Source organism: Phaethon lepturus, unplaced genomic scaffold (assembly GCF_000687285.1).
Source record: "Phaethon lepturus isolate BGI_N335 unplaced genomic scaffold, ASM68728v1 scaffold28658, whole genome shotgun sequence".
In the NCBI taxonomy this organism is placed as follows: Eukaryota; Metazoa; Chordata; class Aves; order Phaethontiformes; family Phaethontidae; genus Phaethon; species Phaethon lepturus.
Genome location: NW_010560420.1, coordinates 35398 through 53090, shown reverse-complemented (window position 1 = coordinate 53090; position 17693 = coordinate 35398). Strand labels below are relative to the sequence as shown.

At 45.3% G+C, this 17693-nt stretch overlaps 1 protein-coding gene across 1 annotated transcript; it reads right to left on the bottom strand.

Moving 5' to 3' along the window:
* Positions 1-10130: 10130 nt before the first annotated feature.
* Positions 10131-13871, bottom strand: LOC104625900 (trefoil factor 1-like). The gene is made up of 4 exons (XM_010293664.1): positions 13790-13871; positions 12349-12495; positions 10607-10756; positions 10131-10138 (listed from the first exon to the last, which is right to left on the bottom strand). Exons 1-4 carry the CDS (start codon positions 13869-13871, stop codon positions 10131-10133), a joined length of 387 nt encoding a protein of 128 aa, XP_010291966.1.
* Between the last annotated feature and the right edge of the window lie 3822 nt (positions 13872-17693).

The following is a 17693-nucleotide window of genomic DNA, read 5'->3' as shown; positions in this document are numbered from 1 at the left end:
AGGAATGTGAGGAAACATGGCGGTTGGTTTTGGCAGTGGCTAGCTTTAGGCTCCTCCAGAGCGGGCTGGCTGTGGTAGACAATCGTTCCGTATTTCTGCAGAGGGGATCTCAGTGGTAGCTGCAGAGATACTGCCCCACGTGGTGGTCTTTTTTCTTTGAGGAAATGATCTTCTCGTGTGTAACCATTTTCCTATGAGAACAACCCTATAGGGTGCAATTGCTCAGGAACGTATGGACAGCCATTTGTAAAGTAGGATAATAACAAAGGCATTTTGAAAAGCCATTGGGAACTAGAAGTAGGCAGAAAATGACACCATGTCATGTCCTCTCTAACAGTTTGTGACAGGCTGATGATGGCTGTGACTGACACAGGTCCTGTTAATCCTGCCACACAGCACTAGTGAGTGCATAAATTAAGTGCTGAGTGTCACGGAAGTTAATTACGAGCTCTGCTCTTCATGGACAGGAGCAGTAGCATTTTCAGGGATCAACTCCTACTGTCCTGTTCTTAAATACCTGTTTTCATAATATATAAAGAGATTGTTGTAATGGATCCCACTGAGTGGTTTTTATAACCATGGATATCACTTTGCATATTAACATGTCCAAAAGTTGCAGCTTGAGCCTGCAGGCTTAACAAGTTTGCTTTTAATTGTGTGCATGTGTTAGTGTATTTCTGTTTCTGTACACATTTCACATAGAGTTTGTGAAGGAGTAATAGTACTTCAAAGCGTGAACTCTAGCTTCAGTGTTTTACTATTTTGAAATCTTACAACGAACCATAACTATGCAGTTGTCAGCTGTAGAATCTATTAAGAGATTTAGATTTCTGTTGAGTTGCCAGCACAGTAAAACAAAGGGTGACCGGTCAAAATACATATCCTTTGGCACAAGAAATCCCCATGGCTCAGCCTGCCAGCCTGCATTCTCAGCATTGTTCATGCCTTCAAGATACATCAAGGTTTTGTTGATCCATTCGTTTCCTGGGGGCATCCATGCAGCTCAGCCCATGCTTACCGATTGCTTGTGTCCTTATTGCTAGGTATTTGTGGTTGCTGTCCACGTGGGGTGTAGGAATGAGCTGCTTGGGTACAGTGCGAGGTAGTTAGGGGTGGAGGGATGACTTTTTAGACTTACTTGAGCCACCAAATACCTAATGTTCTGGATCTATGGGTGGGCTTCTCTCCACTCTTGCAAGAAGAAGAAAATCTAAAATGTCTTTCCAAGCAGATTGCAAGGCAACATGGAAGTCTTCACTTCTAAAGTTTATGGGGTTTTTTACTTCACTGGCATCTGTGGCATCTTTTTTCTGGCACCTTTGTAGCTTATTTTAATAGACCATTTAGGGAATCATGCCAGCTCCTCTCTGTTACTTCCGAAAAATAGCTTTCCTGGTCTTAATGATAATTGTATGAACCTTTACAAATGTGAATTAGTTGTTGAGCAATTTTTAAAAATGCTGAAAAAAATGTTCTTAAATTACAGTAAAAGTAAATGAAATTTAAGGAAAAGATTACATTGATATAACTAAAAAGAAAATAAGTCCTGCGGTTAAATGAAATTTAAGGAAAAGATTACATTGATATATCTAAAAAGAAAATAAGTCCTGCGGTATAGCCAAGCCTTTACCTGTGTCAGTAAAAATTTGTGAAATACCTTATCTGAGTCAGTTGACCTTATTGTGAGATACTGCCCTTGATACTGTTACTGAATTATTTAACATTTGTTCTTTTGTTTTTAAAGCAAGAGTCAATGCAAGGTATCATTTTAAATCAGCGTGCTAAAGTGTGCATATTCTGTATATCTAATATGTCATTGTTGTCTCTTGTTTCTGTAATGCATTTGCATTACTATGAATCAATTTTATTATGCTTCTCTAGAGACTATTGCTGCCTGCACGCTGTGATATATTTGCACTGTTGTAGATATATATATACACACACACATATATTATATAAACCATGTCTTTTTCAGGCTGCTTGTTACCTTTGTAGTTTACGCTTACTGGTACAGTGGACCTGAGTAAAAATGTGGGATGTGGGGCATTCTAATGACACATTACAATAATAGAGAAATCTTTGTATATTTCTGTATACTTAATACCTGTAAGAAGAGATTTGTATGTGCATTATTTTCCAAACTAGGGCTTTGTTTTCTGAGAATAGAGAACATTTATGATAATGTAACAAAAAAAAAAAGATCAAATAAAGTGTTATTATTTTCAGACAGATGCCTTTGTCCCTGTTCTCTCTCAAAGGGAAGTGGCAGGTGCATTGGTAGTGATGCATTTTCATTGCCTGACAGCAAGAACATGGAATTGCCTGTTTCAGATGTACATTGTGGTGGTTTCAGCTAACTCCCAGTACAGGTAGGTTACAGAAATATGCAGTAAAAATTCTTAAAATCGTTAAGCGCAGTCCCATTGGCTCAGGGCAAAAGTCTGTATTGCCCAGTACCTGACAGTGAGCAACAGCACCACACAGGGAAGAGTGTTAAGAGCAGGGCAAGCATCAGACAGTGCTTCCCTGACAAACCCTACACAATTCGAGGACTTCCTGAGCCAGTGGAAGAATATCTTTGTATTTTCTTGCCTTTGATGGATCTTTCTTCCACAGACTTACCTGCTGTTCATCTTGACCATGCTACCTGCAAGTGTCAGCAGAGGTTCCCCACGCTCTTGCATTACAGAAGGCAGTAAAGGATCATACTGTCTTTACCTTCTGCTCAGCACTCTGGAGTGTATAGATTTCCTTCGCCCTGGTTCCCAGCCGAAGAGAAACCATGTTTTATTCTGCCAGTCACACCTGTCCATTCCCCATTTTACAAAACACCGTTCTCCCTCGTTCAGCCACAACACCCATGCTATGTTCCTCTGCAGGCTTCTGTGCATTTCTGTCATGCTGTACATTGTGGAAAGTCTCTTCAACTAGTTTAAAAAAACCTGTTTTTCCTCTTGTGTATCCTCTGAAGATCCACATAGTCCAAGAAATTGCATGCTTACTGTTTCTGCCATTCTGAACAGTCTCCCACAATATGGTCCAAGAGGCATTAGGACTGCTGCTTCCTATTACACTGGCAAGGAAACTCTTGGGCAGAAAACTCGACCTGTGCAAGGCCCCAAGAGCAGCTGTGTCAGAAGGATTTCAGCGTAGGTATCCCTTACTTTGCCATATACTTTGTTTAGCTGGGTGGCTTTTCATGCTATTAAGCTATCTCTTTGTGTATTGGACTTAACGTCAAGCCTAGACAACATTGCTGTCCTTGTGCCACCCCTCCTGGCCACCACAGCAACAAAATTACCTGCATTGGTCACCAGAGTTCAAGGATAACAGCCATAACTTCTACGAGTGAGTTAAGTGTCCAATCCTAGATAACATGAGCAGTGATGCTTAAAGGGTAAATTACCCTAAGGATTGCATTTTCAAAACTAGCAGCCAGACAATTTTCTAATGGTAACAGAGCTCATACTTTGTTCTGTTTTATAGACCTGCAAATAATACTAGATTGAAGGAATTACGGTCCCAAAAACTAGATGCCTCCCCATGCCAACTGTCCATAGATCAGGAAACAGAGTCTCCTTCGTGGCCTGTATGGCAACGTAAATAATGCTTTATATTCCAGTTAATGCTATGAAATAAGCCAACCATAAACTTCTATTAGCAATGCTGCAAAAATTAATATACCTCATACACAATTACCATCCACTGTGTACTCCAAATGGATTCATAAAGCTGCTCCGGTAAGAATGATCACCTCTTTCAACATGGGAGGATACAAGGATCTGTGCTGTGCCCAGGTGAGCGATGAGCAACCGTCATGCTGTCAGTCACTAGCACTGACATCTGACCTTGGGAGAACCTTGGCAGGGAAGCATATATTGCAAGTTCTATTTAGGGCAGAAAAGCTGTCATGGGCTCAATTAACAAAATTGGCATTAATTGCATCAATTTCTTTTTTTATTTTATTTTAAATTTCATAGCCTCATTTGGTTTATTTCATTTTTTTCTGTGCCTTGAAGATTTTTTCAAGATCTGTGAATTTTTAATGCAATGTTAACGTTGTTCAATGGCATTACTGCATACCTGACATTCCAGTTCTGAGCCTGTGCCCACACACACGTAGGAAGGCTGAGAAGGAAGTCAATAGTTGGCTATTGACAAAATAGTTTCCACAGATGGAAAATATTATCAAAACATGAAGCTGATCCATTGTCAGCCTCTGACTGCGAAAACGCCCCTCAGAGTTGCACTACTTTGCACCCACTTCTTTCTAAGCACATAGTCAATCTCTTGTCCCACTGCCAGCTTGTCTGCTCTGCTGGGCAGGTTGAATAAAGCTCCACCTGTTCTTAGGACCTCCTTGCTCATCCCCACCTGCATCTGTAGAGTCAAATATTAAGTAGATTTCATGGCTTTATCAAGAGTCTTACAGGTGCTTTTTATCTTTCTCCTGTGTGAAAATCAGAAAGTAGCCCCCAAGTAGTTAGAGGGGGCTCTAACTGATGAAAGCTACAGTAAAGCTTTTGATTTTGCTCCTTCTTGTTTGTTGAAACCCATGTCCTAAGTCTTGGTGAAGCATCCCATGGATAGGGCATAATGCCAAGTCTGAAAAGGGTGACAGCCAGGGGAAATCCTGCTTCTTGGCAGGAAGGAGCATGTGTCCTGGCCGAGTTTTACTTGGCCAGATTTACCTTTCATGAAGAAGCTTCCTGGAAACGCCACTAGATCAAAATCATCAAACTGGTGACACCTGCTTTCAAACAACTATCAGCCCACGCCTGTGTTTAGTCAGACCCAACTAACCTTCACGGGCTTTGAACCCCGGCAATTTCCTAGAGTTTCTGCAACAAGTTCAGCAGTGAAGGTGTTTGGTTCAGCGGCAGTGAAATGTTTTGATTCAAGACTTCCAGAGTTTCATTTCAGTTGTGGTGTTTTCAGTATTAAATCCCTCAAAACTTCTTTTTTCCAAAACCTTTGGATACACACAGATATGGAAGTGCACGTTGAAGGAAGCCTGAGAGATCTAACTCGGAGACAGGTGGGAGCAAGACCCTGAAAAAGAGCCTGTCTTTGTCCAGTACCTTCTCTGAGGGGAATTTCTGGGTACCGCAATGGCTATGCAAGGGTGCTTGCAAAGCACAGGAAGTTATTATAGTTAGATCAATAGATGCACTAGTCTCCAGCAGAAAAGTACTGTGCTTTCTTACCCTGCTCACCTCCGATAGGCACACAGAAATTTTACCATTCACTAGCAGGGGGAGTAGCACCAAATGACTGCAAACACTTGAAAGAAACAGCATCCTCTTCCACAGCACCTGCGGGCGCTACTAGGTAGTTCTAGCACTTGAGTGTGCTATGCATTGCAGCACACGTCTTTTAAAGCACGGTCTATCTGTTTGGCCCTTGTCTTATAGTACTGGGATACATTTGTAGTCTCATCCTCCCATTGTGTAGCTGGTGGAGTGTACTGGGACAGGGACCACGCACGCTGTCTTAGGTAGTTGGGCAGCTCCCTGGTTTGTGTACTGACGCTGGCAGCTTTCAAATGATTTAGAAGAAGGTTCAGAGGGGGCAAAAGAAGTCTACATAGTAATAATGGACTGTTCTGCCCAAAGAGGACTTCTGTTTCTGGCAGAGAGCTGCTCAGGAAACTCTTACCTGAATTTTGCTTATAAGGAAGGTTTTGCAACCTTTAGAGCAGTGACTGCCCCTTTTTGGAGTCAGCCTGGCAGCGAGGGCAACCTCCTGGAAACTGAATCTGGGTCTTGGGATCATTGTTCTGCCTGATTTTAACACAGGGCAACAGATTTGGTTCTTGGAAACCTTCTGCTTTCCAAGCTGTTTAATGGCATCATGGTCAAGTTTTCAAGCTTTAGTAAAACCAGTAGCTCGTTAGAGACTTGTGGTGGCACCGTGCGATTTAGCTGCTCTCAAGAGAGGAAGATTTCAGTTCCTGTATTCTTTTTTGCTTTGGCTTAGCACCTTCTCTGAAACCTTCCTTTCGAACGGGAGCTTTGCCGGAGGAGGTGTGTGATACTAGCTCTAGCAGGAAGCATACCCTTTCCAGAGACATTTGGGAACGTGACCTGAAGCAAGTGGGCACATTAAAATACACAGTTTTTGAGGTGTTTTCAGTTATAACCCTTTTTCTGATTGCTACAGGTTTGTTCTTTGTTGCTAGTACCCATCTGCTCTGAGCTCCTTTTCTGTCCTAGTTTTCTCCTGTTAATTCTCCATGTCAGCCAAAGACAGCTTTCCTGCATTGCTTCAAAATGAATTATTTCAGAGACCTTTTCCTTGGGTACAACTGCTTTTTAAAAAAAAAAAAACAGTAAAATATCCTCCCTCGCTGGAGGACTACACAGGCAATCAATCTGCAATGTCAAACATTTTCTATTCAGCCTTATTACAGGTTGTGGTTGCACACAGCTGTCATGATTACAGGCAGTTTATAGGACTACCAGGCATTCGTGATTTTAAACGTCATTCACTGTCTGCGTAACAGCCTCATCAGCACAAATGCTTTCTGTCACAGAGAATTGATTCCTGTTACGGGAGAACCGTTGCTGACGAAAATCATTTAGCTGACCTACGTTTTTTCCCCCCAGAAAAATATTCAGAACTTTGTTACCTATTCACACTTGCTGTACAGTGATGTGTGTGTGCAAGCAGAGTTGCAGGGATACAAAGGGCAAAATCTTCATTTGGGCTTCTCATATTTGCTTGCTGAAATTGGTTCACATTTGTAACAGAGGAGTCCTGCATTTTGTTAGGTGAGAAGCCTCGTTATATGCTCATTCTGTACCTTTCCCTGGACAGCCCTTTTGGTCACTGAAGGACAGAGGGCTAGATAAACAACTGAGATGACCCGGTGTGGCCACCCATCAGTCTCGAGGCATTGTGGGTGCACTTGTATTTCTTTTCATTACACAGATTAATTGGGTAAAGTAACCAGCCTGAAATACTAAAAACAGTTATTTAAAGTTTCTGTTTTAATTTCTCTTCCTGGTGCTGGATAGAGCTACATACAAGCAAGAAGAATGGGAAAAAAAGATGACGAAGGGACAGAAAAGGACAGTTTACACAATCCAACAATGTGAAGCTATTTCAATCATGTTAGCTAGTGAAGCTTGTTGATCTATTGACACAAAATAAATGAACGAACTGCACGTATCTACTTGTGTCTATCTGCTGGCCAGACCACGAGCTCCAAAAGGCAATCAATTGCCAGCAGCCAGGAGCTCTCTGTTCCCACGCAGTGCTGTGTCTTGGGCTTCTGCCACCAGCTCAGCTAGGAAAGCTAGCATGAAGTCAGGAATCTGTGCCAGGGCAGCGGTGTTCCCCATCTCTCTCTCTCACGTCCCTTGACCAGCTCTCTCCGACATCAAGAGGCACCGATGAGAAAAGCCAAGGAAGGAGAGCAGGTAGATACAGCTGCTTGTCTTGTCTAGAGTTGTCTAGTCTTGTCTCCTTGGAGCTGGGCAGGAAAGAGGCCTTTCTGGGCAGGTCAGTTCACCCTACTGGGGATGTCTGAACCAGCCAGATGATTTCCAGCCCAAATGGAAAAAGAGTCTTTTTCTCTCTGAGGGCTGTGAACAGGGCCTACGGTGACTGGCTGAGTTGTGGGGAGCCTGCAGAGCAGCCCTGAAGGTGAGGAGAGGAAGGTCCCACCTCCTGTAGCCACGTCTCTGCAGGTCCTGTACCCCCCCCTTCCTGGTGTGCTTTTCCCCTCACCTGCATTCTGGCTTTGGGACCTCACTGGTAGAGGCATGCAACAAATAAATGGCTGCACCATTTATTCTGGTTTTGCCAGCTTGTTTTGTCATTAAAAATGCTAGTTTTAAGAATTCTAAATATTTTTTTCAAGTGCCTTTGGGTGGGTGTGGATAACAGTCTATATACGGAGACTTCAGGCATTTACTTAATGTAAATTCCCAGAATAGCCGTCTTCCCTTCGGGCTTACTGAAGATGACCAATCCCAAGGTCATAATTCTCCGTGCTAGGAGCAACTAACTCTGATTTGTAACCTCGAATGTCCAGAGCAACTGCAGTGCCTTGGCTTAGCGTGCTGTTGGGAATGATTTGCTGGTCAGCACGCGGCAGTTAATGGTTTTTCAGGGGACACTCTACCCGGGGCCTTTCCATGCCCAGGGCAGCAAGTGAGCGAGCTCGTGCTTCATCCCTTTGGGGTTAGACTGCTGTCAGCGTGGCATTCCCGCCCCATCACCGCTGTTCTCCGTGCCAACGTGCAGACCGTTTCGAGAGGGGCTCGAGCAGCTGCCAGGAGTTTCAGCCGCTGTGCTTTGCCAGGCGGGGTTTCCTAATCAGGTTTTGCAGCAGAGGACCCTGCGGTACCACCAGCCCCCTTACTAAGACCTTTCTGTTCGTAATTTTTCTTGCAAAGCCAAACAGAGCCCCAGTACGCTGTCACGGGGGCAGGTCAGCAGGAGCACAGACCTGCGCCTGCCTCGCTGGCACAGCCCCACAGAGAGATCCGGGAGGGTGAGGCAAGAGCAGTAAGCTGTTACCCGCCTGAGCCTGTCCCTCTGAAATACCCGCATGCCCCCGTTCGCGGTGTCGCACGCGTCGGCACGTGCCTCTGCAGAAGGAGAAGCGCGTTGGCGAGCGCGTGTGGCTCAGTGAGAGCTCTGCCCTGGAAGAGCACTGGCTCTGGCAGCCTCATTTCAGTCCCCGCAGATGATTTTGCACAGCACTAATTAGGGTTACCCTTTTCTGTGTGGCTGCGTTTTCATTCTTTCTCGCGACGACACTCCTGTGAAGGCCCCATTACCTGGTGAACGCACCAGTAGTTGCACCAGATTTTGCAGTGCAGTGTTATCATGATTACACTGTGTGTAGGCCTTCCAAATGCACCTGGGCTACAGTGCCAAACCTTCCTCAGCAAAGGTCTTCAAAGACCTTCAGTAGACTTGTCAGTCCATTGCTCATATTACAACCAATATCCTATCATATTCAAATCATATTATTGAGCCTATTGTAACTGCGAGATAATGAAGTTTTATGAATGACTGATTTTTACCTGCTTGGATAAACTTACTCATTACAAAAATGTACTTGGAGAAATCTCAAAGTGGTGGAGTCACCATCACTGGAAGCGTTCAAAAAACATGTAGATGTGGCACTTTGGGACATGGTTTAGTGCACATGGTGGTGTTGGGTTGATGGTTGACTTGATGATCTTCGAGGCCTTTTCCAACCTTAATGATTCTGTGTGTCTCCACCATTTTCTCTCTCCTTGCAGCACAACCCTGCACAACTGTTCTTTCTTGCTAAGCCCTGAGCACGGCTTGCCCATTTTGTCAGGCAATTACCCATTTTGTTCCCAGCGGTGCTCTTAGAGGCTCTTTACTGTGCTCTCACTCTGCTGTGGTGTGCATTTGAGCTGTGGTGCCAAGCATTAAAGACATCCAGGAGAAAGCAGTCCCACTCACAGAGCAGGAGTTTCTCAGGTGGGTACCTGAGCTACTCCGCGCCCCGCTGGTAGCAGCACCAAGGGACTGGCAGCACCAGGGACGTGGTGATGGCAGAGAGCAGGAGGTGTCAGAGTCAGACCAGCTCGGTGGTCAGCTAACAAAGGTGCCCTTCCCTATGTCTTGAGGGGAGAAAAAATAACCCAAACCCACAGCTGCAGATATATACAGGGAAACACTGAATATTTCCAGTATTCAGAAGGGCAAGTGGCCTCTGTGAAGCCACATACCAGCTAACAAATGCGATCAGTCCCATGCAAGTGTGAAGCATAACTAACACGAAAAGCTGAATGCCATGTTCCTTTCAGAAATGTTAGTGAATACTCCCTCATTGGTGGGTTGCTGAGATGCCAAATTTCCTGGGAAACAGAGAAATACACAACTTTAAAATAAAGATAGCAGAGAACTCACGAACTGGGTCTTAGTTCTTTTATTACAGTGAAAACTTGCATGGTACTAGCCTACTGAAAGAACAAAAGCTGCAAGTAACTTTTCATCAGAAAGGAGTCAATCCAAGGTAAAAATGACCTAGAAAGCATAGCTGTTGCAAACTATAAGGTCTGAGCTGGGACCTGTGGCTGTTGTTTCCCGTTGGAGTAGGTCGGAAGATCACAAGGTTCTTGATGAAAGTTTCTCCTTTAACAAGCTGGGGAGGGAAAGAGAAGAAGCAGGTTAAGGGATAGGTTTTTTCCATTAATCTTTTTACACAAGATGCTAGGAAGTGTTCGCCTAGATGCAGGACATCGAAAAGGCAATTTTTTCACAATTGCTTCCCCCACCCCCAGCTGTACATGTGTTTCCCAACTGTGATTCAGATCAGTAAAGCTGAGTTATGGTGAATTGTTTCCAGCACAAAATGCACTGTGGGGTGGGTTGGAATCAACCGAGTCAACGACCAGTTTAGCCACCTCTTCCCCGCTCACCCCCTGGGTGAGGAAGCTCTGCACCCACACTGGCAAGGCGAGGAGACCCTGTCCTGCTCCCTCCCTTGAGCGTGGCCTCCCACCACGCCGGGCTGGCACAGCACGCCAAGCCGGGGCACGGCACGGACCCTGCCAGGAGCCGTGGTGTGTCCACGGGCACGCGGGGGACAATGTCTCGTGCCAGACGTTACCTTCCTCCACCACGCGGTGGTAGAAGCACCAGGGGACACCAACGGGATGTGCCCTGAAGCAGCACCCCTTCCTCTCGCACTCCTTAGCCGTGATGCTGGGGAAGCCACAGTTTATCCTGGTGTGAGGATCATTGGGACATACTTTCCTAACTGCGTAAAGCAAAGACGAAGGAAGGAAGGAGGCCATGTTACTTTATGGTAAATACCTGGCAGCATAATTCAAAAATAAAACCAAGACCATGACCATGACCAAGGTGAGGTCCATGAGCAGACATTGACGGCCATGATGACCTTCTCGACAACAATTTCAGGCAGCAGGTTCACCCAAATCCTTACCATGCCTTTTTGGCAATGCTAAATACCAAGGGGTGAGGAATTGCTGCTGTGCACCAGGGGCCAGAGGGGGCAAAATTCTCCCCTAGAAATGCATGGCAGGCAGCAACCCAGCTTTACCTTTCCCAGGTCCAGCAACAGGGTGAAAAGCCATATATCTCCTGTAATGGTACGACAGTAGGCTCAGACCAGGTTATATTTATGACCTGACCAAACGGTAACCCCAGAGAAGCCTGGGTACTGCGGGGAGAGGAAAACCCAGCCTCTTCTGCACACCGACTTGAGTTATGGAAAGGGCGTAGGTCATTTAGGAGGAAATCACAGCTCATCCAGGAAATAAAAAGTAAAATCACAGGTAAAGAGGTTATACCACCCAACCTGAATAGTTCAGTTTTCCTCTCCTGAAACAATTCTGCTCAGAAAAACAATTTTATGAAAATGACACTCTAAAGTGCTGCCATTCGTTTTTCAAGATTTTCATGAAATGCAAACAGTGTTCAAAAGCAAAATTATTTTTTCCTCCAACAATTCTGAGTCCTGTTGACCAATGTTGATTTCATATCAAGTTCTTTTATTGGGTAACTTTCCTGCTGCACCCTCACTTCCTTTCGTTTCACCTGTGCAACTGCTGAGATTGACCTGAAGTTCTCCTAAGGAGTTGTGCAGTCAGCCCAGCAAATGTAGCTTACATTCAGCAGTTATGTAAAATATACACCCAGTCCTTGAAGGACAGAGAGCAGCTCTTACCCTCTCTGAGAAAACAAAGGCAAAATATGGAAGCAAAAGTTTAGAAGCTTTAGAAGGAAGACTCTAATGAGAAAAGGGTTTCCCTTAGGATATTTTGGAAATGTCATTGAATGAAGACATGGGAGCAAAATGGTGGAGAAAAAAGAACCACCAAGTGGAATTATGCTGCAAAACAGGCAGGAGAGGAAAGAAGTAGCAATTATCAAAACAGGATGGAGTAAAGAGCAAAAAAACTAGAAGTTACAGGATGCCTATGGTCTTTTGCACAGGTGTCAAACAACTACAGAGGAACTCGTTTACTCAGGACTTTGACATGCAGAGCTAAAGTTCTCAGCCACATAGAAAACCCATTTAAATAAGAGCAGAGGATCCCTTGCTCTGTTGATGAACAAGACCACAAATGGCAGGAAAATTATTTTAAATAATCAGCACAGATTATTTCATAACTAGAAGCCTGGAGGAAATCTATTGTGTGAAGAGGATGAGACAAAAGACTGATGGGTAAGCAAGGCTTAACTTTGCATTTTACTACCAGTGGTCTTCTAATAGAGATTTGTGCCCCCTTCATTGGCCTAAGAAGACAAGCAGAGCTGCTCCCCAGTTGTACACATTTCTGCATAATCAAACACTAGGTAAATCAGTGTTTCTGGCAGAGATATTACCTTTCTTTTCCTTAGGAGAAAAGCACCAGGGAACGCCAGGGACTGAATCGTTGAAGCAGCACCCAGCTTTCCTGCACTCCACTGCTGAGATTCCTGGGTAGCCACAGTTCCTCCGCTCCCTGGGGCCCATTTTACACTGACATCTTGCTGTTCAGGACAGAAGGAGCAAGTTTCTGTGTGTCAGTTTGCACACTCGTTAGCAGAGATGCATGTACCAGATGTCCACTGAGAACAGTGATCTTTCCTTTTCCCTAGACTCTGCCAGTCTTTGCAAGTGTACCTTTTCTGTTCCTTGCTAGGACCAGAACTCAGGTGGTTTAAAAGCTGCTTTTAAACTCCCACCAATTTCAGTAAAAGTTGTACTCCACCCTTTGAGAATCTGCTGTCTCACTTGCAGCCAGCCCAGCCCAGCACAGTGGGGTTTCTAGACTTCAAATAGACCACATCAAACAGTAAAAACCCGTAACTTCAAACATCATGCCAGTAAACATTTGTTGCTTTGCCCGTCTCATGCGAAGAAAAAGTTAAGGGTCATAGAATCATAAAATAGTTTGGGTTGGAAGGGACCTTTAAAGGCCATCTAGTCCAACCCCCCTGCAATGAGCAGGGACATCTTCAACCAGATCAGGTTGCTCAGAGCCCCGTCCAACCTGGCCTTGGACGTTTCCAGGGATGGGGCAGCTACCACCTCTCTGGGCAACCTGTGCCAGTGTTTCACCAATCTCAATGTCAAAAATGCCTTCCTTAGATCTAATCTAAATCTCCCCTCTTTTAGTTTAAAACCATTACCCTTTGTCCTATTGCTACAGGCCCTGCTAAAAAGTCTGTCCCCAAGACAGACCAGTGGATATTCAAACAGGTGTTAAGATACAAAATCTTTGCATTATCATCAGGTGACTATAAAAACACAGGATTACGTGCAAATAGTTGTGGCTATACCTTCAACATTTTAAGTCTACTGCACAGTCACCCACAACCAAGAAATTCCGGAGATATCCCTAGGTGCCTGTGATTGAGTTACTTGCTTTCCACTTCTTAAATGACTTGTTTTTTACTGAGAAGGCAGACAGACTTCTTTGATACTATATTCACATGGCAAAGTAGCACAAAATAAATGTCAGAAGACTGTTTAGACAAAGCTAGCTTCTGTTTCTGTCCTGGTCCTGTTCTAGCGAGCTCCTGGGCATGTCTTGTCCCCCAGCCTTTGCAGCAGATTCCTAGTTATTTCACCAACACAAGAGCTCATCTGCAGTCTTCTTTATTTTACCATAGCTTTCTCTGAAAAAAATTAAACAGTAGACTCCAACTTTGGTAATAGTACCAGAGCAAGACATTTATCGTCTGATACGTAAACTGGAGACATGCTCTTGCTGCAGTTACAATCAGTAGGATCAGGCCCATATACATACCTGTGAAGGCAACAGCAGGTGAATGTACTTACTTGGTAATTTCTTTCCCTCTGCCAAGGTGCTGAGGGCGGCAATGAGGATGACAGAGAGCGCACAGATCACTTTGGGACCCATTGCTCTTGGAAGGCGGGTGGAGGAGAAGTGCTGCTTTCCCTTGGAGCAGCTCGTTTTATATACTCCTTGTGTTTGCCCGGCGAGGTCTGATAACATTGTTCATACCAGAGGTTGGGTTTTCTTTTGTTTAATTAGGAAATGTTGCCATGCCTATTTTGATATCCCTGAGATAAATTTCTAGGCTCCCATGATCTACTGATCACACATCTATTACGTACCTATAGATACATATCTATTATGTGACCCCATAATCTGTTATTTGGATGCTGCTGACTGCTTCTGGCAGCCCCAGCTGATTTCATTGCCGTTAGAGTATTTCAGACCTCTGGGCAGCTTTAAATGTTTGCCACTACTGAAAAATATATACATATATTTCCTATCCAGGTGTATCATCTCCTCTACCTGGAATTTTTCCCTGGCTAAGGCCCGGTTTTGGTTATGCTTACCCTGAAAAGAGGCAAGGCAGGAGGGCTGCAGGTATAACACCTCCGAGCTTCAGGAGACCACAGGGCGAACCGTGCTAGGGAACTGAGAACCGCTGCGACAGACCTGAAGAAATACGTAAACACAGAAAGTGGAAGGTGTGACTCTGAAATACCGAGCCCGGATGAGGCCACAGTTTGTTTCCACACATGAGGCGATTTACATCCATTTGAAATAGGAGAAGAAGGTAAGATCAGGGAAGAAAAAAACCAACAAACAAAAAAACCCAAGAGGGACAACACCATAAAGAGACTCAGGAGAGAAGGGAGAGTTCATACGTGACTCAGCCTGACCCACAGGCACTGTGCTTGCCCAGGGGTCAGGCCCGCGCACCCCAGACGATATTTTGGAGTTGCTGTCCTGCACAAGGAGGAAGGTCGTGCTCCCGGACCAGACCCCCCACCCAACCTGCAAGTCCTGCCCCGGGGGTGCCACCGTGGGGGCTGCCCCTGCCCGCTTTGCCAGGTCCCCACAGCAGAGTATTGATTTGCAACCCGTCCAACACCACAGGCGTGTGATTTACCAAAAACAAACTTCCGAAGCACCAGGTTTGACCTGTTCATTTCCTGATTGATTTTCTCCTGGTTTCAAAGGTGGCCTCTAACGTAGCCTTTGGGCTGTGTCAGGGCAACAACCATTGTGGCTTGGACTGCCCAGTCAGGCTTTAATCTCCTTTTTGGACCTTTTTCTACCATTTACTGTAACATTTCTTAACTTATAGCTACCTCGCAACGCTTGAACGCAAGCAGAGCGCTGCCAGGGAGGGGGAGACAAGCAGCGGGGTTGTGGGACCAGCTCTGCACCCTCCCCAAAGGAGGGACCCACAGAGTGGGTAGGGCTGGCAGCAGCCCCCCTTGGTGCTCTGAAGCATCCCTTTTCCCTTGGGAAAACCACTGGGGAATTCTTCCTGTTCCTGACCAGAAAAAGGGATTCAATGCAATTTTTTGATCTTTGACAGAATTGTGTCTTCATGCCTTTGGTTATTATATATGAGCTTGTTTTGTGCCTCTTTCCTTGACAAAGTTCAAAGCAAGAACTTTTAACTAACTTCTACAGTTGTGTTTTGAAGATAATTTATTTGTTGAAAAGTATTTTGAACCCCGTGGGAGGGATTTTGGTCTACAAGGGAAAAAATAATAGAGCTCATTTTCCTGCTGTTTAACTTGTTTAATACTTTATGGACTTCATTTATGTCCATTCCTATTTAATGTATTGATGGCACTTCTTACTGAAAGTCATGATTTGTAAACCAGACATTTCGTGTATCCTCCATTTCACAAGACACCAAGCCGCAGGCAGAGGAGGATTGCGTTCCAGCACTCAGCAGCACATACCACGCCTTTTACCTCCATCGTTGGGAGAAAACATCAGACTTAAAACTTAAAAATCCATTTTTTTTCCTTACGTGCAACATCGACAGTGCTCCCAAAGGCCCAGGGTGACACCTGGTCCAGCGAAGTCATTAGTAGTTTTTCCATCATCTTTCTTCTCTCGGTGCAGGGGGTGAGACCGGCTGAAACGTTGCCCGTGCACAAGAGGAAAGCAGCCATCCCGAGCGGGGACCCGCTGCTTTCAGACCTCCATGCAGTTCTCAGCACATTATCAGCCCATCACATGCGTCAGGTGAAACTGCCGATAACATTCACCCCTTCTGTTTCTTACTGGACATTAATTAAGTCTTTATCTGTCAGCTGTCTCCTCTTGGGCCTGATCCCAACTGCGTGCACAAAGGCAAATCTACCGCTCAGTTTTTGCTGCGGAAAGAGAATTTGATTGGCATCTTAAAACAAACACACCAAAAGAAATAAGCTTCTTTCTTGCTGCCAGTGGATTACTTTAAGATCTTTAATATGTTTATATAGCAATGCCTTGAAAATTATCTGGGCTTTCACTGTAAATGTGTTTCCTTCCCTGGGGCCGGCACCTACCTAGGACTTTTAGTAGCTCAGCGTAGGGTGCCCGGGCTCTGCGAGTGCCCACGGCCAGAAGGGGCTTGGAGGGCTCCTTCCTCCTCTCCAGCCTCCGTGTCCTCCCTCACCACCCTCCTCTGGTCTCACAGGGCTTTTGGCTGAACTGTGGTGCTCTCACTTCCTTCCCCACAAGGAAATAAGAAATCGCCATGTCTGGTACGGACCTCCTTGCTGTGGGTCAGTAACAGGCTGCAACTTTTCATTCTGATACTGCAGAACTTTTAAAGGATGTGGGTGTTTTTTACTTTTTCTTTTCACTCAAAAACAAAGAACCAGCAACCAACAGTGCAACTTATTTTCTCATCCTAAAGGGAGTTTTTTGTCCTAAAGGGAATTTCTTTTTGTGGTGACTGTGTTAGTGTGAGTGCTGACCTGAGGAATCTGTCACTGGGCCAAGACCACTGCATATGGGCCCACAAAATAAATCCCAAGTTTTGAGTGGTCCCTAAAATAATTCATCATAAAAGAGGAAAAAATCAGACACAAAGGTGGGGTGACTCTTCAACAATTTTGCTCCTTCCAGCTGTGCGAGGGGAGCTCAGCAGGAGGGGGGACTCAGGAGCAGGGATAGCCTGACAACACCACTTAAGTGAACCTCACTACACGCCACTCATTCACTGCAACATTGGTTTTTATGACTGTTTCTAGAAAGCAAGGCAATGAGTAGTAGCGTTCTCCCTTATCATTAGGCTTACTGCTTGCCTTGCTTCACGATGGCCACTGGTGGCCTGCTGTACCTCCCTTCCTCCATCCCTTTTGGAGGTACGCGGCGGGGGAGTGGGGAACAGGCAGGTACCTGCTTTCCCCCACGGTACGACCACAGCCTTTAGAGGGTGTATTTTTCAGGGCCCGTAGGACCGTGTTGTGGGGCTGCTCTACCACGACGAGCTATATGGGCGGTTTGCTTCGCCTGGCACCCACACAAACGGTCTGTGTGCGTACACAGGGTACCCGCACAGCCGGCAGCTGCTGCATCTGAGGGCAGGGTCCGGGCTTCCGACGCGGGGACGTTCATCTCCGCGTGCATCTCTGGACGAGATGCTGTAGCTGGAATTAGGCATGTGGGTCTCTTCCAGCTACTCTCCTGCAGGCCCTTGAGTTTTCAACAGGCATATTCCCATGTGCCACTTGTCCTCGCTGTCCCATGGTACAGCGATGAGTTTTCTTGCTGCTCCTGTTAAAACCTAGGGGAAATTAAAGAAAGATAAATAAAGTAGGGGGCTGGATTTGCAGCTGCAGGTTTCTGCATGCAGCGGGGACCCTGGGCTAATGGCAGGAATCATTCCAGTCCTTCCTAATCCCTGGTGTAAATAAGAGTTACCTGGAGGCTGAAAAACTTGTAATAGGATCTTTGAACTATGTGTTACAG